Here is a 27,856-nt window from a genome sequence, read left to right as displayed (position 1 = left end):
AAGTGAAAGGCAGCCTGCCTCTCTCTCTCTAACTCTCTGTGTGTGTGTGTATGTGTGTGTGTGTGTGTGGGTGTGTGTGTGTGTGTGTGTGTGTGTGTGTGTGTGTGTGTGTGTGTGTGTGGTTGGTTACATGTGTTACTTGCCTTGGAGGTGATACATACTCAGTGGTTGCCGTTGTGCACCATCTTGAGTGAGCTGGGCACTTTGACACTCTCCTCCTGTGCAGACTGCTCTCCCTCTGCTTCCCCTCCCACTCCTCCAAATGTGTCCCCTGCTGTTAATGTCCATAAGAACTTCATATGCTGTTGTTAAGGTCTTTGTTCGTTTTATTTGCAATTTTAGAATAGTGATAGTAAAATATGAAGGTGTTAGCAGTAGCCTACTGTAGACATACAAGTATCAGCATATTAGAAATAGTAAAAAAGTAAAAAAAAGTAAGACTTCTGAATAGGATGCCTATGTTAGCAGCAGTATTCCTGATATAGACACATTGGTTCAGCCTTCATACATGATTTATACATGTGTTTCTCATATCTCTTCAGTCTAAAGCTGAAAAACCCACCAGCAGGCTATAATACAGCAGACCTTTTCACAACAGTAATAGCCATGGTTTTATGGAGCTGAGCAGATACTAAAATGCACCGTTAAGAAAGATGGCCCTGGCATCTCTGTGTAGGCAACATCATTTGAGCACATTTCCACCAGATTTACAGTGCACGTGATTTATGTTTTTGGTATGGCTCTGGAATATGATAAATCCTTCATTTCACACCAGGCCATAAGACTGTCCTGTCGAGATGAGGTTGGGGTGGCCTGTCAATTTATCTCTATAAATACCAACAGGAACGAAATCATCAGGACATGGCTGAAAGCCCAAGTTCCCACACAGCTCCTGTATTTATAGTCTCCTCTGTAAGTCAATTTGGGATAAACCATTCAAGTTTCAATTACGAGGGTATCGAGCCTCTCGCCACCACACTATAAAAATTCTCTGAGGTGATCATGATGGATGTATTTCATCCTTTAGTTTGGATGGTGGTAAATCATGAGTTAAGAACCTTACATAAATAAGGCTTTATCCTTTGGCACTCCCTGGCGCAAATGTATGTGTTTGATGTCCAGTACATGTGTGAGCCCGCCATCCAAAATGCAGCTCCTCACAGCCTCGATAAAGCTCAGAGCAGGGATTACTCCGATTACTCTGGAGTCGATCTCGGGCTGCTTGGTGCTCGGGGGTCGGACTGCTGATGGAGTCTGGAGGCAGGAAAGGGCATCTGCCGGTGGTGGAGGGAGGCACCGCGGCTGCGTTCATCTGGATCTGTGGCCTCCTCTGGGGAGTAGGAATGCCTGCGCTCGGGCAGAATTGATGAGAGTCCAGAATGCCCAGCCAGAATGGTGGAGGAGAGGGATGTGATCTGTCGACATGTTGTCTCTCCTTCTCTTGATGTCTCTCTTTCCTTCCGCCCCGCCTTTCATTATACTCCCTGCTTTCCCTCTCTTGTCTGTCTGTTTCATTATACTCCCTGCTTTCCCTCTCTTGTCTGTCTGTTTCATTATACTCCCTGCTTTCCCTCTCTTGTCTGTCTGTTTCATTATACTCCCTGCTTTCCCTCTCTTGTCTGTCTGTTTCATTATACTCCCTGCTTTCCCTCTCTTGTCTGTCTGTCTGTTTCATTATACTCCCTGCTTTCCCTCTCTTGCGGTCTGTCTGTCTGTTTCATTATACTCCCTGCTTTCCCTCTCTTGTCTGTCTGTCTGTTCTCTTTCTTCATCAAGCTCTGCAGAGGACATCTTATGGGTACAAAACTGGAGACCGAGTGAAGGTGCTCCTACAGGGAAAGCAGATGTGAATGCTTTTGAAGTGCACCACCATACAGCACCTGCATGATGTGGAACTGGGACGAAGAGCGTCTGCTAACAGAGTTGTGTCTGTGGTTATGTAAAAGTCGTCATTTGTCAGGGCTTTCACTCTGTCACCCTGGAATCTAGCAAGGTCCATTTAACGCGCTAGCCAGGCTTGGCGTTTGCGTTGTGGGAGGCAGAGCAGCCATGTTCTTGATGTATGGCTTCTTCTTAGCGCCACGGGAGGTATCCATCACTGTTTACACTAGGAGGCTTCACGAAAGGGGCGGCAGACAAGGTCAACGAAGGACCACTTAAATGGCAGCTCTGCCTGCCTGGAAGAACAGGAAATGTGAGGTTATCACTGTCAAGCATGTCTACTCCTCCTCCAACAGGTTAAAAGGAGTCATGTCTTCTGACTGTTGAATTGTTCAGGTTAATATTTGAATTACATTTGTTTTACCCTGTGCTTGTTCAGACAACAGTGTCTCTGGTGGAATCTAAGGGAAAGGTCTCAGAAACTAACCCAGGGTTGTAATTAACCTGATGGAGCTGAGTAAAGCCTCCCGCCGACTCTCTGCTCCTCCCCAGCTGACTCACAGGTCAGACTGGCTATCAGAGTGAAGGGCATAGTAAATTACACCCACCTCTGTGACCAGCTCTAGTGCGGTCTCACCACGGAGACCAAAAAGCAGCCCTTTCAGAAACGGTAACCAAGGGTATTAACAACTTTGAATGTGTTCACACTGTTAGCAGAAGTTTTCTGTATTTAACAGGGCTGTGAAATTGTCAAGGTGTACACACAAGGCGATAAAACAGATTTAAGAGCTATTTATATCAATATAATTCCATTCAGCTGTTAATACATTTACCTATAGGAATAGTTTCTCTCAGCATTAAAAATGTTATTCTCAGACATGGACTTTTCTGAAATTCTCCTTGATATCGTTATGACTGTTGCAGCTGTTGGTTTTGTCAAAGAGTGCTTTAAAGAGATGTTTTGGTCAGCAGTTCCATCTCTATACATGTCTCACTTATGATGTTTTCCAGCCCCTAGGAATAACTTATGCCTGATTCTGCATGGCTTTTTTGACATAAGGTTACTCACACACACACAGGTATATACACACAGACAAACACATATACACATACACATACTTACACACAGATGCACACACACACACACAGGTATGCACACAGACGCATGCATATAAACACACACTGGCAGTGCACACAAATTTGTCATCGTGTGAAGTGAAACAATGAATTCAAGCCAGATATAATAATAAAAATAGTTGTATTTTATTAAATTATATAAAAAAATAATTAATTGATAATAAATATTTTGTTCAGTTTAATGAAACAAAAGCATTTGTTTCAGTCGAACATCAAGTCATCCCTGGGGCCCAGCAAACACTCATCGAACTTCCACACTTCGTCCAGTCCGGTCTCCCACCAGTTGTCCTTCCTCGGCCACGGCTCATGCGGCAGATGCTTGCGGTCGGCCAGCACACTGCAGTCCATGTTGCTGCGTGTGATCTTGGCGGCCTCATCCCTCTCCCGCTTGGCCTCGCGCTTCATGGCCTCTTTCTCGGCACGGCGCTCGGCGGTGATGGTGACGGAGTACTCCCGGCAGTGGAAGCGCCGGGGCGCCCCGGGGGGCAGTGGCGGCAAGTTGACGAGGGTGATGGGGAACATGCCACGGTACTCAGGCTTCAGGTAGACGATCCTCTCTCCGTCCCCGTAGTCGCCCACACTGCCATAGGCATGGTTCTTGAAGAAGTGCGGCACCTCGTAGCGATGTCTTTGGCGGGCAGGTGCTGGCAGCCTCTGGACCCTTATCTCGGGTGCGGAAGGCCTGCTTTGACTGTGCTCTGGGCGGCGTGACTGGTCAGCATGAGAGCGCACAGATGCCCAGTCTGGCACGTTGCTTGGTCCTGGCCGCTCCGGCGCGTTGCTTGGGCTCTGCACCTTAGGGATCCTGTAAGACTGCACTGGGTAGGGGATCTTTGGCTGCCCCCTTTGACCGCCAGATGAGCTGGGACGCTCAGACTGAGACTTCTTGGCAGCCTCTGGTTTTGGTTTCGGGGGCTTGACTTTCTCAATCTTGTCTCCAAGCTTATAGAAGACTTGCACAGAGTGCATGATGCGTTCTCCAAGTTTGCTTCTGGGTTGCATGTTGATGGGTGTTTCTTTGGCCTTCTTGCTCTTGGACTGGTCCTTGTGCTTAGCCTTTGACTTATCTTCAGGCATCTTTGAACTGTCTATTTTCTTGTTGGTGTCTGGCCCCTCCTTCTCTCCATCACCAGACTTGTTTGTTTTCTCGGTCGGGCTTGTTGCGTTCTTGTGCCGTTTTTCCTTCCTCTCTTTTCCACCCTTGTCATGCTTGTGCTTTCTGTTCTTGTCTTTGTGCCTGTCAGCATTCTCAGGGTGGCTGCTCTTAGGTGTCTTGGGCAGGTTGGCTTCTGCCTTGCCCGTCTCGACATGATCAGCCTTCAGTGCCTGTTTGAAAACATTTTTGTCAGCATCCATCATGACACCATGCAGCTGCTGTTTCTTGGTGTCATCCTGGCTTTTGAGCTTGACCACCAGGCTCTCCCTTGAACTGCTGGTACCTGGTTGCTGGGGCTTAATCTTGGCCTTTGACTGGCCAGCTTGCACCTGCATGGCCTCTGCAACCACTGTGGACGTGGTTGCCTGTGGATTCAACGACTCAGTAGTCACACCACTTGGGGCACACATTGCCACTTCAGTGGTCTTCTTCGGGGCTGGAATCTTTACCATCAGGGCTGGTGTCATCAGGCCAGTGCTGCTTGGTCCAGCAGCCAGCTGCTCAATCGATGGCAACTGTGGGTTGTCGATGAGCTCAACTGGTTCAATTGGTGCTGGTACTAGATTGAAGAGCATAGCGGTCCTATGCTGTAGGTCTGTGGCATCCATCGGCATCAAGGGTGCTTGTAGATATTCATCAGAGAGCATAGAGGTGCCATGAGGTAGACCTCCTCTGTCCACCAACATGAAGGGGGCCTGCAGCTGTGAGTCGAAAGGCACAGTAGTGCCATGCTGCTGCCCATTGGCATCTACATACATGATGGGGGTCTGCACGTGTGGAGCATAGGGAACAGGGACACCATACTCTGGGCCTACACCACCCACAGCCACAAGGGGCGCTTGCAGCTGTGGATGGAAGTTCACAGAGGTGCCATGCTGTTGGCCCCTAGGATCCACAAACATCACAGGGCCTTGTAGCCGGGGATCAAAGGCTACTCCATCCTGGAGGGTCATCCCATGGTATCCCTCCCATGGAGGAGGGATAGGGTGGAGGACTGGGATTTCGGTGACAGGCAGGAACTGCGGTAGAGCAGTGGAGTTGCCGAGCAGCCCATGGTTTTGCTGGGGCTGATAACTATGGTACTCAGGCCAAATCACTGGCTGATTGATGACTCCAAATCTAGTGGTAGGGGCTGTTAGGGGGCAAATGTTACATGTGGAGATTCAACATTTTATTCAATAGACCATTCTGGTGAACAGATATCGTTTCAAAATTTTTAGATATTATTTATGTAGAAAGTAAGAAACAACATTCACCCACACCATGGAAATAGGTAACTCCTGCCTGGTTGCTAAGGATGTGCTGTACACCTAAAAGAAGGAAAAGAAATAGATTGATTCATCGACTGAATCACATGGTATTGGACCAAATGAAGCAATTTCACCTAAAAATACCTTGATCTTGGTGAAAGTCATCTTGGGTATTGTTGGAGAAATTATATTGAAAATTCATGGTAATCTCAGGTTTAAAATCAAAGTGTATCTCTCAGCAAGTTAAATCTGTTTTAAAGATTGCCTTGTTGTGAATGAGATAGAATTTTTCAAATTTTAATTTGCATAGAATGTAGAATTTTGTTGAAATTCTTAGAACAAGTTGATAGGCCTAGCTGTTGCCATAGTTACAGGCTGTGGCTAAAATCCTTAAAATGCAAATGTAAATGTACACAGTGGTCATTCAGTGTGCTTTACATGTTATGAATATACATATATACATATATAATGACAAGAATAAAATTAAACTTACCTTACTCCAGACTTCCAGTGAGTGTAAAGAACTTTGTTGGCGTTGCATCGGTTGTGGAGACACAGCTGTGCGCAGTTTCATGCGAGTCATCATTGCCCTTGGACATTTTCAGCCGGTTGGATATTGGACTAATTTTATTTTTATTTATTTTATTTATTAATTTGTTTGTTGTCTGTCTTGTATGTCTTGGTGTCACGGGTACGCTGGCGACTACGCCGCTACGTCCGGCATCTTTTGCGTTTGTTATTTCTTAAATGTAGTTCTATGTCTTGGTGTTACGGGTACGCTGGCGACTACGCCGCTCCGTCCGCTATTGTCTATGTGTCAGACAATGTCTTATATGTGGAGCGCTTTGGGTTGCACTCTGCGCATGTTAAATGCGCTATACAAATAAAACTGACTTGACTTGACTTGACTTGACTTATAACTCAACCAAAAGACAATAAATTCACCAAAGGCGGTTAAAACCAGCAACTGTTGGAAAAACTAACTGAAAACTCTAAAACAGGCCCTAAACTCCACTGTACATTAGCCTACTGTTTAGCGGTGCAAAATAAGACCGCCCCATAATGGCAGGTATATTAATTTTGATGTCATCTTAGTAGCCTATGCTTTGCTCTTTTTTTTTTCAGACTTGTCATAGTGAGGCAATGCACACAAGTTTATGGTGTATGATCGTAATGTGTGTGGATGGTGTGGAGATTGTGTGCAACTCATTCTATTGGCATAAGTATACTTTGCGGTTAAGTGAAAAAAGAATCTAGTCAACTTTGATTGGATGTTATGCAGGACCTGTTGTTAAAATATGAGGATTATCAGTGTGGCTTTAGAACAACATTGTAATATGTTACGAAATGTACAGGTATACATCATATACACCACATAATTTTTTATATCGCAAAAATTTCAGTTCCAACAATCATTGAGTAACCAAGGGGAGAGCATGTAAGACTTATAGAACTCTAAAGAAGTTGTTGTGTGGAAGCATGCTTTATTTTCTTCAGTTAGTACATGGAAGCACTATACAGCAGTTGCATGTCTCTATTGATACCCATGACTGATACATCATATACACCACATAATTTTTTATATCGCAAAAATTTCAGTTCCAACAATCATTGAGTAACCAAGGGGAGAGCATGTAAGACTTATAGAACTCTAAAGAAGTTGTTGTGTGGAAGCATGCTTTATTTTCTTCAGTTAGTACATGGAAGCACTATACAGCAGTTGCATGTCTCTATTGATACCCATGACTGATCACTGTTATGGAGTAAAAGGACTTTCAGTAAAAGTGTTTTCTGCGAGGACTCTTTAAAGCTGACAAAATAAATGCTATTGTTTCACCAGGTTTAGTTTCTGTTTGAAGTTTAATTTCAATGGGTGGTACAGTGGTATTACTTCTGGCATCTCCGTGGTTATTTTCTGCGTCCACTGAGTCATTGTGCTAGTGGAGTGCACAATGTGTCACACTGAAATATGAAGGGTGACCTGGAACCGACACAGTGAGTAATGTATCCACTGTTGGGCTCAAACCACACATTAGGTAGCTTCAAGCACAACATGATGTGCATATAGCTGGTTTTCTGCACTGCAGAGTGGAAGAGAGTTGTGGTTTGAGTTTGCATCATTAAAAGTGAACTGGGCAAAGATCAGCCAGAAAGAGAGAGAGAGTACTCCCAGAGAAGATGAGGGTAATGAGAAATGAAGTTTATTATGCTCTGTGTCCTCATGTCACTTTCCCTCTCAAATATACGCATTTCCTTGTTTCTGTTCAAGGCCAAAGAGCAGCAGTGTTTCCTGAGACAGGTCTGTCCTTCAGTAATCATCTTCATAACAGTGTTGCGAACACATTAATCCTGCCAGTGAGGCCCTCGGATGCCTTCTCTCAGTCAGCAGGGCCCTCCATAACCTTGGGCACAAACACAGGATCACGGAGAGAGGAATATCTCTCTCTCTCTCTTTCTCTCTCTCTCTCTTTCTCTCTCTCACACACACACACACACACACACACACACACACCCTCTCCAGTGCAGCCTCTGTTGTTTGTTCCTTTGAGCTGGGGTTTGCTCTTTTTATTTTTTTCTTCAAGAAATTCACTAGTGCTAGCACATCATGGCCTTAGCAGAGGGAGGAGGGAGATGGATGTTGAGTGGCAGAGGCACATAGCTAACATCTGTCTTATTCCTCCTCTTCCCTAGCACACTTCTAATGGAGATTAAGCTAATTCATTAACTCCCTAGTAGGTGGCCCCCAACATTTAAATTTTGAGTCTGGCTAGATGAACGTGCAGTTTTTAAGCACATCCGGGTATCAGTCTGCCAAAATAGTTTCTTAAAATAGCAGTATGTGATGTATCATTGCATAGCATCACACGTCTAGAAAATATGTTTGTGTTGGCTCTGGTTGGGGGAGCTTGCGTGGAAGTGTGAAAGAGGTGCTGTAGCAGTGTTTGTTTTATGTATCAGACTCATACCTCAGGAGAACTCTGACAATAGTGTAGCTCTTAACACCATCTGACAGAGGGTTGAATTACACTGTGACGTCCACGTTTAATTTGTCAAAACACTCCAGACAACTTTGCACTGCCTGGCTAGGACATTTTGTTAACGTTAACAGAATGCTACAATTTTTGTCTGGCTCCTGCACCTGCAGCCACATGCAAAACTGCAAGTTGCACAATATCAGTCATAGCCATAACTAAGATCACTGTTGCCTAACCTGAAACACTTAATAAAGTGATTTTTAGAAAATGTAGGCCTACAGTTACCAGCCAAACAAAATATCTTCAGGCAGTTGTCTTTGTCCTTTCATCAGATCACACATCACCCATGTACAGTACTGACCATCAGATAAGCACACATCACCCATGTACAGTACTGACCATCAGATAAGCCCACATCACCCATGTACTGACCAGATGGTTGAAGTTATTATGATTATTTACTTTGTGTGTGTGTGATGAAGGCTGTTTCTGGTGTGTCTCCCCAGAGCATTGTGTCCAAGTATGGCACGCAGTTCCGGGGGAACTCCCAGCACGACGCCCTGGAGTTTCTGCTCTGGCTCCTGGACCGTGTGCACGAGGATGCCAACCCCACCCACAACAACAACAGCAAGACCAAAGCTTCCGCTGTGGTAGGACATTTTTGGAATAGTCAATGGTTCATAAGCTCTCAGTGTTTAACTGCCTAAACATTAATCATAATACTACAACTTTGATAATCCAGAATGAAGGTGTTATATCTCTTCAAAGTTGAACCAGTTTTTCACATTTATTGTAATGATGAGCTAATCCATGTTTCTGACTCAAAAGTAAGTTTTCTTGAGACAGTGTCATTGGATATATCACAATCATTCTCTGCTGGACTGAAAACTACTGTCTATAGCTTACATGAAAAAGTACCAAAACAGTGAATACTGGAACCCTTCAACAATGGTGATGGGCCCTCGTTGAAAGAGGGCGTAACATGGCCCCATCATTAAAGGGCTTCGCCTCGCCCCTCAGTGATGCTGGACAGAGGCCATAAGAGCCAAGTGCACGGGCAGTAATTAGACGTGACCCTCAGCTGAACAAGCAAACCTCCCACAGAGAAAGAAGAGTAACTTTTTATGTGCATAGAATAGGGCTGTGTGTGTGTGTGTGTGTGTGTGTGTGTGTGTGTGTGTGTCGGTATAAAAGTTTGAAATACAGTGTATGTTCTTCTAGTATTAAACTGGAGAATAAATGTATTAATTATATTTGACAGAGAAATGTGTACACAGTATGTAGGTCTTAATTCATGTAATTGGATGGTTTGATACAATTGTCTGTACAAGGCCTATTACAATGGCATCATACAGGTATTGATGATTCAGTTGGAAATTAATCACATTGCACTCACATATTTGTTTATTTAGGCACACATTGAGTCACAGTGGTGTAGTTTTAGGTTTATTTGCAGTAGTGAATGGGAAGTGGTGAGGTGTGCTGCAGTGGTACCTGTATCTCATTGCACGGGGTCAAAGGTCACTCCACACATGTCCTGCAGGCCTCCCCCTCCCGCTGAGTGTGCCCGTCCTGTCCCTATTCTTAGACAAATGAAACCGCCTAATTAAAACAGCCTGCCCCTGATGCCTCTAATCCCCTCCATCTTGGCTACGCTAATAGAGTAGCCCTTTATGACACATAAACCGCCTAAGGCTCTGGTGCTCATTACTCTTAAGTCACGTTCATATTAACATCGAGATTTCTCTTTCTTCTTCAACAGGAGTGAGATGATACTCCTCACACCTGTGTCTATTTACGTTGAATTATTTTGGTCCATTTGTAGAACTTGCTGATGGAAAGAGGGGTGGTCTCCCTGTGTAGCAAACAGTAAGGGTCAGAAAGGAGTCCCTTAGCCAGGGGGAGAGGGGTCAGACCTGGCCTCTGCGCTTTTGGCAGCAAACACAGACTGGTCTTTGTCCCTCTGGGATTGAACAGTGACAGGGGAGCACTGGTGAATAGGGAGGCCTGGCATCCATACTCAAGGCCATTTTTAGAACCATCAAAGAGTATTTGTGAGTGTGTGTGTGTGTGTGTGTGTGTGTGTGTGTGTGTGTGTGTGTGTGTTTGTTTGTGTGTGTGTGTGTGTGTATGTGTGTGTGTGTGTGTGTGTGTGTGTGTGTGTGTGTGTGTGTGTGTGTGTGGGGTGTTGTGATGGTGTGGTTGATTACAGCTTTTAACATTTTATAAGAGTTCCACAGTTGTTATTGTTTTCCTTAGTGATCGCAATCGATGCTGGCTGTTAAACAGGTTACTCACGATTGAGCGACATCTGTTTTCCAGGCACTTAATTGCTCTGTTAATAGATAGCTCATTGCATTGTATTAATGTTGATTTGGACAGAAGCCCTCTTCCTGTTCAGCCATTGTCTTAATTACCGTAATGAGCCTGCATCAGTGCTTGAACATAACCCTGGATCCCAGAAACCAACCAACTGGCTGCCTGGCTGAATGAGAAATGTAGAGCTCAAGAGGCACTCAGAGAAAAGCAGAGAAAAGCAGAGAACCTTGTTTACCTTTCTATATCTCATTCTTTAGTGTTTGGACAGCTGAGCTCTCCATTCTGGCCTTGAGTAAGGCATGCATGGATACTGTGCCACTAAGCCTTTACATTTCTTCTCAGGAGTTATTGAAGGTTGGCAAACATAAATATCATTGTTATTGACCATATACTGTGTAATCCACAATTCTATGCTCAGCCAATGAGTGGAGGCAATAGTACATTTCTCACCTTTCTTTCTCTCATATAACAACTTACTAACACTGCTGTGCTATTTATCGGTATCTGCCTGGGTTGACTTTGGAATTGTAAGCATTTTGCTGTAGCAGTTCAGCTGCAGGATGAGCAGTGGTCTAGAAAGGACCACTATGATCCCATCATGTGCGTCTCCTACCGCTGGTCAATGTGTCAGTGGAGAAAAGTGACACGGAGAAGGTAGCGCAGACGCATCAGCAACCAGATGAAGCTGTGGCATGGCAGCATACTTTCAGGGTTGTGACCAGTTGAACAGGTTTAGCAGTCCAGGAATGTGAAGGAGCTCTATGAGCACATTTGGACAGGAATGTTGTCCTGTGATGGGTAATATACTACCAGTTAAAGAAGTTTATAACAGTATATTAAGTAGGTTGTATTCATTTTTGTCTTAAAGGTGCTCTAAGCGATGCTGGGTAACATCACTTCTGTTGACGTTCAAACAAAACAGAGAGCTAGCTTGCTACTCACTCCCCCTCCCTCCCCTGCAATTGAAACTCTCCTAAACGCACATCTCGTTAGTGATTTGCTGGAACAGTTTGTTATGTTTTTACGGGCCAGGTTGGCCCAGGTTGTTTTTGTTGTCGTCATTGGAGCCTGTAGCCTGACGCATCATACTCAGATTGTAGTCAGAAAATGAGTCTGATATTGCTCCATTGGGACGTAATTATGGGCCGAGATGGGGGGGGGGTGCCTCTGCACTCAATTGGATAGACCTTAACCAATCAGAGCAACGAAATAGCTTACCGTGAGCTGTAGGAAGAACACACGAACAATCCTGTCAATATCTGCTGTCAATATCTCCTACAACACCCGATAGCTAAATCTAAGACAACTAAATACGTAGCAGGGTAGGCTATTAGGAAAAACTGATATTTCCCTTCCTTCGTTTTTAAAAAATAATTCCGTTGAACACCGATGCTACAAACATGTTATAAACAGCTGGGGACTGGTGTCGCAAATCCCTTTAGCAAACAGGTGGCCAATCAGAGATTTCAAACAAACAAGAGAACAACATGTCAATTGCAAACATGCTTTCCCTAAATGAAAGTGAAACCGGAGTTTTCCCACATATCAACTTTGTCCAAAGTTTTCAGAAATAATCAATCGTTTTCAATTATGAAACCTCTTAGAAGCCATCTATCTCATTCTAGCCACGTTTTGTCGCTATGGAGCCTGGGCTGTCCACAGAGATTGTGTTTTTTTACAATGTATTCAGGACAGGCAGCTAGTGGATGGTGAGGTGATGTTTGCTGTAAGTGCCAAAAAAATGTTAAGCCTAAAAAATGTGTGACATTGCTTAGAGCACCTTTATAATTTATATACAATTATATATACATGATGCACTATAATATCTTTCAACACTATAGAGAATTTGTAGTCATTTGGAAGATTCAGATTAGTCTGTTCATTAGTTGAACTTTAGCAGTGGCTGCCAAGAAGAGTAGGAAGATGCATATCTCCATGCTCCACTGACACATGTAGTGAGCGCCTACACTCAGGCACATGAGGCAGATGCTTCATATATTCTCTCCCAGTGCACACTGTGTTGTACTGAAGCACTCAGGGTTACACAAGAATGGTCTGGCCCTCAGAGCTGTTTTCGTGATACAGCCAATGATGAACAGTATGCAGGTTTGGACAAGAGCTGTCTTTCACAGCAACCACAGACATACTGGTATGAACTACAGACCCTCGCACATACTTAGCGAAGACCACAGGAGCAGTGAAGCCGCAGGGACAGAAGCAATCTCTTGTTGGATTGCCAATACTCTTGCCATGTTAGCAGATCCAGGTCCAGGGCAAATCAATCTGTTTATGTTCAGAAGAGTAAAATAAATCAGTGGAGTTCATATCCAGTTGTGGTGTTCAGTGGCGTTTTATTTGGCTCGGGGTCTCTGGTGAGTGGGATTTTAAAAAGCCCATCCATCCCACCCCTCACACACAGTGGGAGAAATCATGGGTTTTGAATGGTGCCACCAAACATATTATGGATGCATTATTCTGCTTTAAAAGTTGATAATGGCTGGCCCTTCCACCCGCGCTGTTGACGGGGGAAGAAAGGGCCGGAGCTGTAAACTGCTTAGACTTGGTAATTTGGTCTCCCGACATGCTGGTGGGCTTTTATCGGCACAAACAGGAGTTCTTCATTTGACACTTTCATCTCCCGGGCCCAGCGCGGAGAAGTCTCAGTTGGTCCAAACTACTTTTTCGTGCTGTGGTGGTGTAGAGTCAGATACTCAGTAAAGGAGTGCACATTTGGATCTGAGCTTCTGTCTTAGCTTGAGTGGCCTCGGCTGCGCATCGCTAACGTACACGTCATTATAAATGTGATTTTTGAATCTAATGAAAATTGATTGGTTCATTATAAAGTTGATGTGTTTCAAGAAACCTCATTTAGACTCATTTAGACTCGTTCCCATCAAAGTATCCCCTCAAAAGTGAGCCTGCTTCATAAGCATGAGTGGTAAAGTGGTATTGTTGGTCTCGCCCTCGGCTTGATCTCAACTGACCTGAAGTCATGAAAGCTGTTGGACCTGCTGCCAGACCACATTCCGCATGAGCGGGGGTTCAGCTTAGCTTAGCGCTTGTGGTCTTAGCCAGAGACCTCTGGCACCTTGTGTGTCTGAACATGGAGATTCACTCTGCTCCACTACTGTTGAGTAGCATATTTCTCGTATACCTTGTACTGCAAAGCTGTGTGCCTACAGTCAAGTATTGATCAATCAACATCGATGCCAGTTCCAGACTCCTCGTGGGATCGTTATGCTGAAGAAGAGATGAATGAGCATGTAGATGTGCGGGGAAGTAAACATGAAAAAACGATTTCATCTTGGGGGCAGAGCAGGAGGCTGGGCTGGGCTGGGCGCCTCCGATACGTTAGCTCTAGCTCAGTGATTCCATCTACAGGTTCCACCGCCCCTGCCCCAGCAGCCAGCCCTCACAATCGGATTAGGACCCCAGTGACATTTCTCAAATGTTTAAAATTCCATCAGACAGGGTGTTTACAGAGGAGAAGAAAAGAGAGGGAATGAACAAGACAGACTGAAGGAGTGAAGAGTAAAACAGCCCTGAGCTTTTGATGGAGAAAACTCTCTCCCTGTTCAGGTTTCTTACGTCGTATGAATTTTCTGCAATAGTGCAACCAATATATTATTAAAACTTTGTATTCGTAGGGGAAAAAAACACCCCTTGTGTTCGGCGAACTCTTAATAAATAATAATAATAATAATAATAATATGTTTATTTTATAAACTTAGCGCCTTTCTCAAACCCAAGGTCGCTTTACATAGTAGGAAAGCAAGGAAACACAATAACAAACAAACAAACAAAGACATGCAGAAGTTTGTGTCGTAGCTGTACAGTAATGGCTTCCTTCCTCATGGCTGGGAGTGGGTGCGCGGGCCCAATAGAGAGATCCCGCGACCTAGGCCACAAATCCTGCTGCTCCCTCACGACCCCTTAATAGGATTTACACAGCAGAAAGAAACTTTCAAATCTCGTCTTTATAAAATATTTCTCAGCATGCTCTCCCCTTTTTTCTCAAAGTCTGCTTCATGCATTATTCACCCTGATCTGTTTAAGTGTCTTTTTTAAAGCCCTCTGCTCACTTTGGCTTTATCTGTGCCGTATTGAGGAATAAATGATTGAGCAGACCAATGCACCCCCAAGTTTCCAGGGGCTTTTGTAGTAGAGCATGCCGTGAGAATAGGAGCTGTTGACGCAGCATATCCACAGCCCCTCAAAATAAACCTGAGTTGCAGAGATAATTGACTATATTTCTCCCAGCGACTCATGAAATTAGACCGTCTACCTGAGCCTAATAAGTTCTCGAGTAACAAAGTGGTCTCTGGCCCATCCTGATAATTGAGGTGCTTTTCTCATTTGGCAGCAGTTTGCCAGGGCCATCACACCATCAAGAGATGTAGGATGCCCGATGTTGTGCGCTACGGCTTGGCTATGGCTTTGGTCAGTACGGGGGCTGGTACCACACTGCTTTATTGACATCAGTTCCATCAAACTAACAACGTTTTAACCTTGCATGGCTTTGTGATATATTGGCTATTTGTATTATCATGATTAACATTCTCTAAGGTGTTCTCCTCGACAGAGTGTATCACTAGAGAGTAAACATTTACCATCATTTTTTACATAGTGTATATAGCTGGGTTTAACATGGTGGAACATATTAAAAAAATCAAGGTGTTAATATAATAATGTAATAGAATTAGCATATGATCAGTGTATAAATATCCAACAAAGAGCTTGAGTGAAGCCCTTACCCCTCACTGCAACTCTCACCTCTGATATTTGACAGCTGTTGGTATTTTTTTTACAATGTTGGAATGGGGCAGGCAGTACCCACAAAGGATAAATCATGTGCTCAGGGTTTGGCCCCTTGTTCCTTTTTCTCCAGCTGTTGTGCAAGTCTGCACTCATTAAGTGGAAAAATGAATGACACTCCTCCTGTGTGGCCAGAGGTGTGAGAGAAAATAAAATGTGTGCTGTTTATCGAATGAATCATATTCACAACTCGGGGTTAGTGCCACTCCATGGGCACCTGGATATCAGGAGCCAAGCCAAGTGTACAGGCTCAGCCTCTCCGAGGGATGTTTTAATCTCCCCAAAGGAAGAACAGCAGAGGTAAACAACACTTGCGCTGAACAACAACAAAAACAAACTTGATGACTGAACGTGTTTGAAATGGAGTCTCTGTCCCACAGGTGGCAATGAGAGTTGCTGTCATTAGAGTTGCTGTCATTAGTTTGGACCATCATGTCTTTGCCTCCCTCTAGTCTACTTATTGTAACTCGCAGAGACAATGTCTGGCTTTAAGTGTGCGGCTCGGGGCTGATTGAGAATGGTGCTATTATTTTTTGAGGGCTGTCTGAATGGCCAGAGGTTCGATGTTTGCTTGGATGTGTACGGATGATGAGGGAGCAATGGGGGAATGACAGGCGCTAATTTACAGACAGCAGCCCCCTTTCCTCAGACCGGGCGACTGGAGCGATCCCGCTGCAAGCAGACATAAGAGCTGGCCACCGGAGAACGAACAACCCTGCTTCTCACGGCGGATTGAGGGATTGACTCTCATGCCGGCCGCTCACTTCTGTGTGTCCAGTGCGTGTCCAGGCCGGGCCAAGCAACACGGGCGCAGTGCTCTGGGCGTCAGAGGGCCGCTGCTTCAGCCTGAGGCTGTGGGACAGGGGCCCCCAGGGGATTCAACCTTTTGAGACACAGGGAGAAGATAACGTGGCGTGTGTGTGCTTTTTATGCCAGACACTTCTCCTGGTTCATCTCTTAGATATTAAAATATCCCTTTTTGTTAACACAGTCCCACTTCATCCCCTGTTATTAAATGGGTTCTTACTCAGTCAGCCTGGCATTAGACCAGTTAAGTCTGGTGCTAGTTATGAGATCCAGCTCTCGTGTTGCCCAGCAGGCCAGCACACACTAGTGCAAGCCTCTCAACATTGTGTGTGTGTGTGTGTGTGTGTGTGTTTGTGTGTGTGTGTGTGGAGGGGGGTATGGAAGTGGTGAATAATTAAACAGCTTTTTACCAGAGAGTGTGGGAAGAGGGGGACGGAACCTCAATATCGGAAGAGCACTCGGCAGGCAGGAACATTAGACCACAGATCAATCGGCCTGAGGAGGCAGAATCCCCTTCCACAAGCACTCACCCTCTCCTACCTCCTCCATTGGACCTATAGCTGAACTCAGAGCCCACTGTCTTACATCCCCATTAGGCCGCAGGCGGCCTGACCTAGGCATCTGCGTCTCCTAAGGGGCTGTTCCATCATCCTGTGCCATGATTTAAAGACTATGCAACATGGGCACTCTGGTCACCACAGTGGACCTCGGGGAGCTTTCCACCGGAGCTGCACTCTTTCCCCTCTCACTGAGAATTGATCCTTTGCATTTTTCTGTTGGCCTTTACTAATGGGACACTAATGTGTTAGCAGTACCTTATCTACAAATAGTTAGTAGAGATCTTGTTTATAGTCTGAGCGAATTAGGGTTGAAGGTGGAAGTAAATACAGCAAAAGGATATTTGGTATCAATCGAACCGTAATTTCATGTAGATTAAGAATTTCAGGTGCCTACAGCACAGATTTGTACCAGAAAAAAGATATACAGCTTTGAATGGACCATGGTATAATGATTATTGGGCCAAAATTGTATATTATCACATATAGATATTAGCTGATATCTCCCATACTGGTAAAAGTATCTTTACCAAACTTGGTGTACTTACTCACCATAAGTTCTTGATTAAAATTAGTAGGTGTTTAATGTCTTGGGGTCAAAGGTCAAGGTCACGTGAGGTTATACTTGACATGCAATGTTTGTTTTATACCTCTCAAGCAGATTGAAGGATCCTCATTAAACCCAACACATTTAATTAAGCCTAAATTAACGGATGGAAGGCTTGAAGGCATTAAAGATCATGGGGTCACAGGTAGAGGTTAAAGGTCATGAGGCCATAGCTGGCTGAGGCATAGAATCACCTATCTGAAGTGACATAAAAAAAGATTGACATTTATTAAAGCAAAACAAACTTTATTTTCTGTATAAAAACAGTTGTTTCAACCTCCACATCTTATTTTAGTATTGTAGTAATAGCCTCTCTGAAATCAGGTGAAATCTAAATAATTTACTGTTTTAAAAATACAAACATCTGTGTGAATACCTGTTTTAAAATAACTGTTTCAGTTCATAAATGATATTGGAGTAAAAAACAAAGTACTATTACATAACATTCAGTACATCAATAACAACATTGTAGTTCATTTAGACAAGCTGAATAGCAGAAGTTTTAGATTAAATCCAAACCATTTCTGTCAAACATCTGATAAACATTGTCATCTTGAGCTATTTCCTTCAACTTAAATTATAACGCCAGACAATCGATGTAAATGTCTACGTTGATAGAATAGCGTTAGAAATAAAAACTACCCTTGTATCGCATTGCAATAGTTATACTTTGTTCCCTGAAGTTGGTAGTAGGCATATAAGCAACGGCAGCAGCGGACTGATATTACCTAGGATTCTACTAGGTATTATGGTGGGTTTTCAGGATGTGAATGGATGTAATCATGGGTTTCCTAAGGGTTTATACTATTGCATGGGTTTTCATGTTTTAGAAGAATGTAGTCATGAGTGTCATAAGTCTTAATGCCACTGCATTTGCTGTGAGCACTGTGAGGTCATTGTATCTTGTGTAGGCCAGACCGACTGTCAGAGGAGTGGGGTGAGTGGAAAAGGACTGGGGGTACCAGGATGAGAGGATCTCCTCCTTAGATGGTTAAGGGAGAGGGGTTGTTATCAAGCTGGTGAGGACTGGGCAGGACAGGGATGATGAGGCCACTGTGCCTTATGAGTTAGGGCCTGTCTAGCTAGGAAGAGAATAAGATAAGAAGGCCTTATTTCACCAATCTGGAAGGAACCAGAAAAACTTAGGGTTACACTATTTTACATATGTTATCAATGCATGACATAGGATGCATGATAGGAAGATGGTTTCCACCAATGCAAGCTACCCTGCTTGGTACTGATTGGTGAAGGGTGTTGATGGAGATGGCGTGAGAGGGTGGCTCTTCTCAAGGGCCGAGGAGTATAAAATATAGTGTATAGCCATCCGTAGGGGAGATCTTGTCGGGGGCCCCAGCTGATGACATCTCCTCCCTATTGCTTTGATGGTTGGTCTGGACTTTGGTTGGGCTGTACTATCATTGCAATACGGTGAATAAAGATCAACAGTCTTCGGAAAATCTTCTATCTACATTGTCTCCTTCGGACGCCTTGTTCCAGAGTGCTAAATTACTAAATAGTCATGTGGTAATTGTTAATTGGACAATTGGATTTGGAAGTGGACATTTTCTAGCCTGGAAAATCCAGACCCTGGTAATCTCGAAAGATTAAGGGTCTGGCCACGAACAATGTAATGGCCCAACACGAGCGGCAGCACCAAGCATGCATTTGAAAATCTCACTGCAAGCAATTGGATAACACTAGAACAATGTTTACTCTGAATGATTCTGGACTTCTACACAATTGGATAACACTATGACCAGTGTTTACTGACCTCCAACGTTGCAGCGTTGTCGTCATCACTTTAGCTCGCCTCTGGCCCGCATATATCAGATACGCCGATTTGATTGGCTCCCCGGGATGCAAGGTGTAAAAGTAACGTGCATCATTGCTCATTTCATTCTGCCCTCGCGAGAACTCTGGATTTCCAGGGTAGACATTTTCCACGACAGTATCCTGATTGTGCGCTTCTCTGTTTACTTTTCGGTGCAGTGCTACTAACTGCTGCTAAGAAACTAGTCCCTTAAAATGTTATGCGATCATTGAAATGCAAGGATAGAATAATGTTAGAAATAAAATTATCAACACAGACATTTACATCGAGTCTGCCGTTATGATTTATTTGTCTGCCATTATAATGTATTTGCCTGGGTGAACTGTGGAGTGGGTAAGACTGTTTTTAGTGGCAGGCTGACACATACTGATGCCTTGCGCTAGCTCAGCACCTGCAAACTCTGCAACTAGAAGGACTGGATGAAACGCATTGAAAACGGTCTCCACTGATAAATATCAGACATGCTAACTTGGAAATGAGGTCCTATGTCCAAAATCCTGAACCACCCCTTTAAAAATGTGTTGTTGCCTATAGCAATGCTATAGTAAATCAGCTTTTGCAAACCAGTGCTACAAGATGACAGCTCACCTCCACATTGGCAGATAACGCAAAGATCTGCGCATATGCCAGGTTCCTCTTCAAGTGCTGTCTCATCATCCATTGCAGTGAAATGGAAAATAATGAATCAAGACAGTACTGAGCACAACTAAATACTGATGTTCGTCCCAGGGGAAAATATTGCTTCTTACAACAGTCTCATCTTTCAGAAACAAAATTTAGAAAATGAACTGCTATCCTAATACTTTGTGTCCCTTAATGTGCTTTGTAAGAAATTATAAGGTGGCTCATTGTAACTCATACAATTAAATCCCATTTTTTAAGAGATTGACAAATTTGTATTTAATTATATTATTGATATCTACCGTCAAAATCTTCCAAAATATTTAGATATTATTTTTTGCCCACCCCTAACTTCAACTGAACAGATAACAACGGACATGCCACACTACTAACATCAAAACTGGAAGACAATGCTAGTCTTCAGGGTCACAGAAATTGCCAGGAGAAAGTGGACAACACCTTGTCCATGAAGGGAGAAATAGCAAGGGCCACAGTTAACAGTCATACTAACTTGTGGAAAGTCACAACAGCACAGAAAGCTATAATTTACAGCTGTAAGTAGCACTGCTTGTACTGTGGAAAGGACTGCAAGGGCAATATTGAAAGAGATATTGGTCAGGTCATGACTATGCTAGTGGAAGTATTTCACTGTTACTGTATGTAACCGCTAAGCACATTTGCCTAGTAATTGCAATCAGATTCTTGATTCTTATATACAAAGGAGGGGTATTAAACTCATTGTGCTGTAGATAGGGACTCCCCATGTCAACAACCAAGTCTATGTTGTGCAACATAAAAAAAAATCACTATATTTACAGTAATTGAATTGAACATGGCATGTTGATTAGCATGTCTCCACCGTCTATAACCTTGTATGTCAGGGGATGAAACTGACCTTAACCTTTGACCCCATGGCCCTGAGTCCCTAAGTTCATCTAACTTGTATAGACAATAAATGTACTAGAGTTAATGAAGATCCTACGGTCTGCTTTGGAGATATGAACCAAATACTGCATGTGAGTTATTTGTGTGACCCCTTGTAACCTTGACCTTTGACCTCAAGACCTAAATTGTCTTGCAAGTTCTTTGACAACTTATAGTGGGTAAGTAGACCAAGTTTGATGAATACCTTTCAATTGGCTTAAGAGATATCAGCTAATATCAAGATGTACTAACATACGTTTTTGGCCCAAAAATCATTGTGCCATGCTCCATTCAAAGCCCTATATATTTTTTTCGTTACAAATCTGCACTGTAGGCACCACAAATTCTTAATCTACAGAAAATTATGATTTAAATGATACCAAGTATATGCTTTTGCTGTATTTACTTCCACCTTTGACCCTTTTCTAGGCTAATTCGCTCAGACTATTAGGGGTGCACAATTAATCAAATAAATTGATTATCAATTATCAATCACGACTTCCAATGATTGTCTTAAGTTATAAGTCCAGCGCACCCCTTTTCTTTACTTTGGTAACTGTTGAATACATCAACTTTTTGCATGTATTTTTTAATTCTGTTTTTCAGTTGAATTATATCTAAAAAACAATTGAACCTACTGTCATTGTTTAGAAAAGGTTTCACAATTCATTGAGTAATTGTGTTAAATAATCGTGATCTCAATATTGATTAATATAATCTTGATGGCATGATTTTTGCCACTATCGAACACTCCTGTCTTTGTCTTTGTCTGTCTGATTTAATTGGACCTCTCCTCCTACATATCATTTCACATAGACAGCATGTACCCGCATGTTCCGTCCCACTCCCAGGGCTGGGTCTCTGAGCTCATGCCATGCTCCAGTAAGGGTGTCCTCCGTCCTCTTCCTCCACTGAGTCCCCAGGTAGCAGGGATTGCATCCATACCTCACTGAGACAACGTAAATAGAACACTGCAGGCATCCACACTTCAGCACTGGAGGAAGGCATGTGGAGGTGTCTCTGGAGCTTGTGAGGGAAATGGAAAGACAGAGAGACATCAATGAGGACTTTCACCTCTGTTGTATAAATTCATGAGTTGGTCCTGGTGGAAAAGATAGTAACACTTCCATCCCCAGCCTCTCTCCATGTCAAGGAGCCGACACCAGATTATTTTTTTCAGGGTTTTTCTGAAAGTCTTTGGCTTTGTATGTACAGTTCATTTTGATGTCGTTTTAGCCAAAAAGCAATGAGTAGTCATATTGTTTTATTAATCACTTGACGTGCAAAGTCACTCGATGAGCAAAGTATCTGGTGCCTGAACTAAAGCGGTGACAGTTGCTTAGGATCTTGCTAGTGCTGAATTGGCTAATAGATTTTGCCTGCTTATTAAATTAGCTTCAGTCAGACTTTAGACTTTGCACTTCACCCACCATATACATTAGGGCCCTTTGGCTTTCTACAAGCGTTCGATTATTCACAGTCAAAGACATGTTACTACAGAACAAGCTGTCCCTGGTACATCAATTCCCAAGAAATTGCCCTCTGGGCCAGCATGGTGGGACGGTAGGGCAGTTTGGTGTAATACATATTTTTATTTACGCAAAGGTCTAATAAGCCCTGGATTTATGGCAACCCCCTGGATTGGAGGTAATATTATCTGTATTGCGAGGGATAATGATACTCCACCCCCACATAAACATGCCTCACTGCAGATCCCTCATAGACGGTCCCTGGTCTGGGCCTGCGGTAATCTCTACTGGATTACGGAGCGGGGGGGGAGGGGGGCCTGTACGCAGAGCACAAGCACCCTGGGCTGCAGCTGTCCAAGGTTCACCTTCACAAAGTGAAGACTAACCTCCCTGAACCATGGATGTCTCGTAGTCTCATGTCATGAGTTTTTCTCAGTCACTTTGGTACATTCAGATCAGAATTACAATTTTTTGAAACAATTCAACCTCAAACGTGCGTAATCTAGTCAGCTGTGCATCTCATAGCAGCAATTTCTGACCCCCCACCCCATCCATTCATTGTGTAAACCTACAAGTTTACAAGTAAACCTTCAGTATATGCTATCATATGCTATCATAAGTTTCAGTAACAGTTACATGTGTAATAAATGACTTCAAGAAACAATCTTGAAATCCTCCAGGCCAGAGTTAATGCTCCAGGCTACTCTCAAGTCAAGAGACGTATTGAATTCAGATTGATGTCAGTGACATGAATAGCGCTCAGTTTGCAAGAAAGTCATATTTTAAAAAAAGAAAAGAACAACAAAAGAACAAAACAACAGCTGTGTTCAAATGAGCGGTTTGGTTAGCATTGCAGTCAGATGCATGGAGTCTTTGGAATCTTGTTACATTGAGTCTTCCTCCAGTGATGACGGGGCTGGAGGCTCAGCAGCAGCCCATGGGATTGTGTTGCTCTGCTGCCTCCTGGGTCCTTTGTTTACACACTCCTGTAATCTGGCATCTACTGTATGTACTGCTAACTACAGGGATTGTGAGCCTGCTTGGCAAGTATAGAAGGGAGATCCTTGGCCAGTTACGACAGCCAAGACAAAGACTGACCCGGTGTTCTTTTGTTGTCAAATGAACACACACACACACACACACACAGACACATTCACACATTCACACATTCACACACACACACACACACACACACACACACACACACACACACACACACACACACACACACACACACACACACCCCTTTGTATTGTCACTTGGCCCACAAAAGGCCTATCAAAGGCTATCAAAGGCTGTCTAACTGGAATTACCTCTACACAGTTTTTACCCTTTGGTTCCGTAAAGAAGAAATAACAGCCAGAGGGTCTTAAACTGATGCCGTCCTCAATTGTAATGTGTTTGTTTTGGGTTGCAGGAGTAATGTGCTCTAAATACCAGTTCCTTCCGTTCTCTGCGGCCACCGGGAGTGTGTTACCGTGGCAAGCAGTCTCCACCCCAGCTTGAATGTGAGCATCAGAGGAACATGAAACCAGCTCCTTTGATTCGATTTTCTTCCTCTCTCTGTTTCTCTCTCTCTGCTCCACTCTTACTACAGAGCAGGCAGACTATGCGCAGAGACGGCACGTTTATTTCACAAATTAATATTCGCTTCCAAATAAACGCGGGACGGGCCAGTGAAATGGAATGCATCAGTCCTCTCCTCCATCTCCCGGCTGGCAAGTCAGATCAGTGGCAGTGACTCGGTGCCAGCAGCACTTGTCTGTGGTGGGCCATTTCCTTTTCTGTCCTCGCATCGCTCCAGCCACCATTGCCATAGAAACAGGGGGCACTGAGTTTTTATGCCCTCTGCAGTGGTAGCGAAGGTCTATGCATGCACCTCTCAGGCAATGGTAATAAGACCAGCATGGGATAGCAGTGTGAGGCAAGGGCTTTCAGCTGACAATCTGGACTTTCAAATGAGAAACAGAGAGAGAGAGAGAGAGTAAGAAAGAGACAGAGTGAGAATTGTAAAAGGGAACACACCACACTATCCAAACAGAGAAGAAACCCAAACAAAATGACATCACCCCAGAACGTCACAAAGCGCTCCCTGATCCCAGGCTCTTTTGTGTGCAAGAGTGACGTGAGGTAAGGGGACACACACAGCGGTGGCACGGGCTGATCCCAACGCAGGCGAGGTGGCACTATCACTGAGACAAAGACAGAGAGAGGGACTGTCGGAGAAGAATGCCCGGGAAACACCAACCACCACCCCTCCCTCCCTCCCCCTGCTCCCTCCCTCCCACCCCTCCAAGCTACCCAGTCACCCCTGACCAGTGCAATACTGTAAGCCTGCACTGAATAGACTGCATTAGTAGTCGCTATCCAGCACTGAAAGGATTGGGGTGAGTCAGCCGGTTTACTGCAGGGTCCCTGCCCCCCCCCCCCCTTGTTCCTGCTGACCTGCCTTTCCTTTCAGTCCCAGGCACGGCCCTGTCAGGCCTGTTGATATTTTACCGCCGGGGTAGCAAAACACAGGAGTAGACATAAAACCAGTTCATTAGCGGAGAGAACTATGCAGGCTGCCAGGGGAAAGAAATGGCGCTGCTAGCTCGCATATCACCGGTAAGCACACTCAAAAAAAAGTGTCCCGAGTCTTGAGGTCACCCTATTTGAATATCCCCTAAGCTTTTTCAGTAATGCAACACTGAAGGGCTCGTAACTCTCCCGGTGCACTCTGGATAATGCCCCAGCTCTTCTCTGAACTGCAGCGAGCTCTCTGTTCATGCTCTCCCCCTTTCTTGTCTGGGCATGTGGAAGGGGGATATGATATGATCCACATATAAAAAGGCGTTTCATCGTGATGAAAATAATGTGGTATCTGCCCAAGTGTTCCGTCTTCCTGCCAGGCTCCCTCTTTTACAAAGCCCACCTTTTGCTGAACTTGGGAATAATCCCCTGCTTCTGTTTTTTTACCACCACCAGTGCTTTATGATTTAATTAAGTTAAGTAAACAAAACAATATCAAAATTCAGCAGAGAAAAATGGCAGATTGTACTTGCCAGCATTTCATGCCTGTGAGGTATAGGCCAAGGATACCATACTTCCCTGAGTTATTGGGCAGATATCACATAAAACACTTCAAATGATTTCATCATTCTTTTGTTTATCTCTTGCAATCTCTTCTCCTTGGTTTGTAGTTCATACCATCATCAGGAGATATTGAGTGTGATAGTAGGGAGAGGGCTGGGAAAAAAGATTTACTTTTAGATAGTTGGTGGCACAATAAATCTCATGCAGGTCAGCTCCGATTACATCACTTCCACTGTAATTACATTGCTAACCTTCCTCAGAGAGAGGTCTGCTGGCCACTCACAAGGGACCGGGCTCATTAGGCGTAGATGTGTTGGTGGAGCTAAACCCACATAGCACATCCAGAGCTTTATTTAAAAGTCCAGCAAGGTCCATTATGAGTAGCAAAGTTACTCATAATGGAGAATCTATACTCAGGCTATCCTCTGACATAATTCACCAGCTGAGCTATGATGTATATATTGCACCCCGGGGGCATTATTTTTTATGAACTCTCAGAGCTTTTCTAAAACCTTCTTAAATATTTTAACAAATGTTACACCAAGGAGTCGCATTGATTCCTTTTCCACTTTGCATAAAACCTCAATGAAAGTGAAACATAAGGAAACACTAGTACTGAGTACTCGGGTGAGTCGCTTGGATCTGGTGAAAAGGGCACAGTGAACCATGGTAATGAGCTGCTAAATTACCAATATGCCCAGGTGCTCAAGGTTCTCCCCCAGAGGCAGCCATTTTCTGTGTGTGCCGTAATTTAGCACATTTTTATTCAAAGCACCTCACACTAGGGTTGAGGTATACCAGTACTTTTAATTAGCATTAATGCTTTACCCAGCTAACGAACCGACGCTAATGCTGAATTTTTAACTAACAAACTGTCCAAGGCTCTAGCTGCCTGTGATTTTGAAACCTGTCAATGAAAGTTTGTGGTTTTGCCTTTGGTAACTGCCTTCTCAAAATAAAAAACAGGCATAGTATTGTTCATCATGCGCAGCTGCGGCCAGGCATATTTGAGGCTGAAGTAAACATTCAGTAAATACAGTATGAAATTGACCACAACCTCTTTGCCCATTAGCTGAGCAACTTGTCTTTAAGCAAGTCCAGAGGTATCACTGAGGTGCTAGCCATAGCAACAGACCCAGGGCAGCCTGCAAACAGCCTGTCAAAGTTTTATAGGTCAGCGTTGAGCATATGGTGGAGCAGTGGCCCTGTGTGTTGCCATGGACACTCACACAGACACACACACCATGGACACTCACACAGACACACACACCATGGACACTCACACAGACACACACACACCATGGACACACACAGACACACACACCATGGACACTCCCACAGACACACACACCATGGACACACAGACACACACACCATGGACACTCACACAGACACACACACCATGGACACTCCCACAGACACACACACCATGGACACACAGACACACACACCATGGACACTCACACAGACACACACACCATGGACACACAGACACACACACCATGGACACTCACACAGACTCGGAGCTTCCAGGGCTCTGGCAGGGTGATGTTCGTTCAGCTCCCCCGCCAGTGAAGAGCTATTTCTGGATGCCCACGGCAGGGCAGGCCCATACGCTGGCACTGGACAGAGGGTCTTTAAGAGGAACATGGTGTTCCGTGTTGAGATTTACTCTGCTGAGCCAGAGCCATAAAGGACTATGATGGATTGGCAAGAGTCTCTGCCTTTTAAATGCCTTCATTTGTGGTTAAACGGCCTACTCATCTGTCTCTCTCCCTCTCTCTCTGGATATGGTGCTGTCTCTCCACATCATTGACTGCTGATTAGGGCTGGGACAACGCGTCAACGTCATACGTTGACGCAAAATATGCACGTCGATTCATCAAGCATAATGCATGCAGTCAAAAATGTTTCATTTGACACCTTCAGTGTTTCCCATACGTTGACTAATCTGCCGCGGGGCGCCACGAAATCAGAACCGGCCTATTTAAATTAAAGATCAGATAAAATCCTTTCATTGAGCTGCACTTTTTCCGCATGCAGCCTTTCCTTGCCCTCTCTGTCTCTCGTAACGAGCCCGCTGCCCCTCCTCTGCATGTGCATTTAACAAAATATTCACAATTGTTGAAGGATTGTTGTTGCCACATAGAAGCATTGCATAGAAGATGTCTGGCTAAATTGCTATTAAATCCGCTTAGCATCGTAACCATGCTGCGCAAATTTGTTCAAAACTGCTGCATTGAAGTTAACTCTGCTAAGGTCTTATCACAACATAGTAGGCCTACATTGAGGAGACTAAACTAGGTTAAGTTATGCAATCAAGCAGTATCTCAAAGCTAACGTTAGAATACTGTTTGGATGTCGCTTGCTTACTTACAGCTGCTTGTCAATTTCGTTACTCATGCAGGGCTCATTTTATTGACTCTGACACT

The 27,856-nt window shown here is 44.1% G+C and overlaps 2 protein-coding genes across 3 annotated transcripts in view; one reads left to right on the top strand and one right to left on the bottom strand.

Moving 5' to 3' along the window:
• Positions 1–27,856, top strand: part of usp43a (ubiquitin specific peptidase 43a) — a 79,640-nt gene that overhangs the window by 2,245 nt on the left and 49,539 nt on the right. Inside the window, exon 2 of the mRNA XM_048248573.1 lies at positions 8,906–9,049. Coding sequence (XP_048104530.1) covers positions 8,906–9,049 — 144 coding nt within the window. The remainder of the gene's footprint in view (positions 1–8,905; positions 9,050–27,856) is intronic.
• Positions 3,196–5,677, bottom strand: LOC125297971. Of its 2 annotated transcripts, none has more exons than XM_048248574.1 (3): positions 5,569–5,677; positions 5,431–5,484; positions 3,196–5,306 (listed from the first exon to the last, which is right to left on the bottom strand). In XM_048248574.1, exons 1-3 carry the CDS (start codon positions 5,624–5,626, stop codon positions 3,220–3,222), a joined length of 2,199 nt encoding a protein of 732 aa, XP_048104531.1. In that variant the 5' UTR covers positions 5,627–5,677; the 3' UTR covers positions 3,196–3,219. The 2 variants fall into 2 exon arrangements, with proteins under 2 accessions (XP_048104531.1, XP_048104532.1); XM_048248575.1 differs by having other exon boundaries at positions 5,437–5,484.

The sequence above is a fragment of the Alosa alosa genome, chromosome 7, assembly GCF_017589495.1.
Source record: "Alosa alosa isolate M-15738 ecotype Scorff River chromosome 7, AALO_Geno_1.1, whole genome shotgun sequence".
In the NCBI taxonomy this organism is placed as follows: Eukaryota; Metazoa; Chordata; class Actinopteri; order Clupeiformes; family Clupeidae; genus Alosa; species Alosa alosa.
Note: the sequence above shows the minus strand (reverse complement) of the source record. Positions and strands in the feature narration are given on the sequence as shown.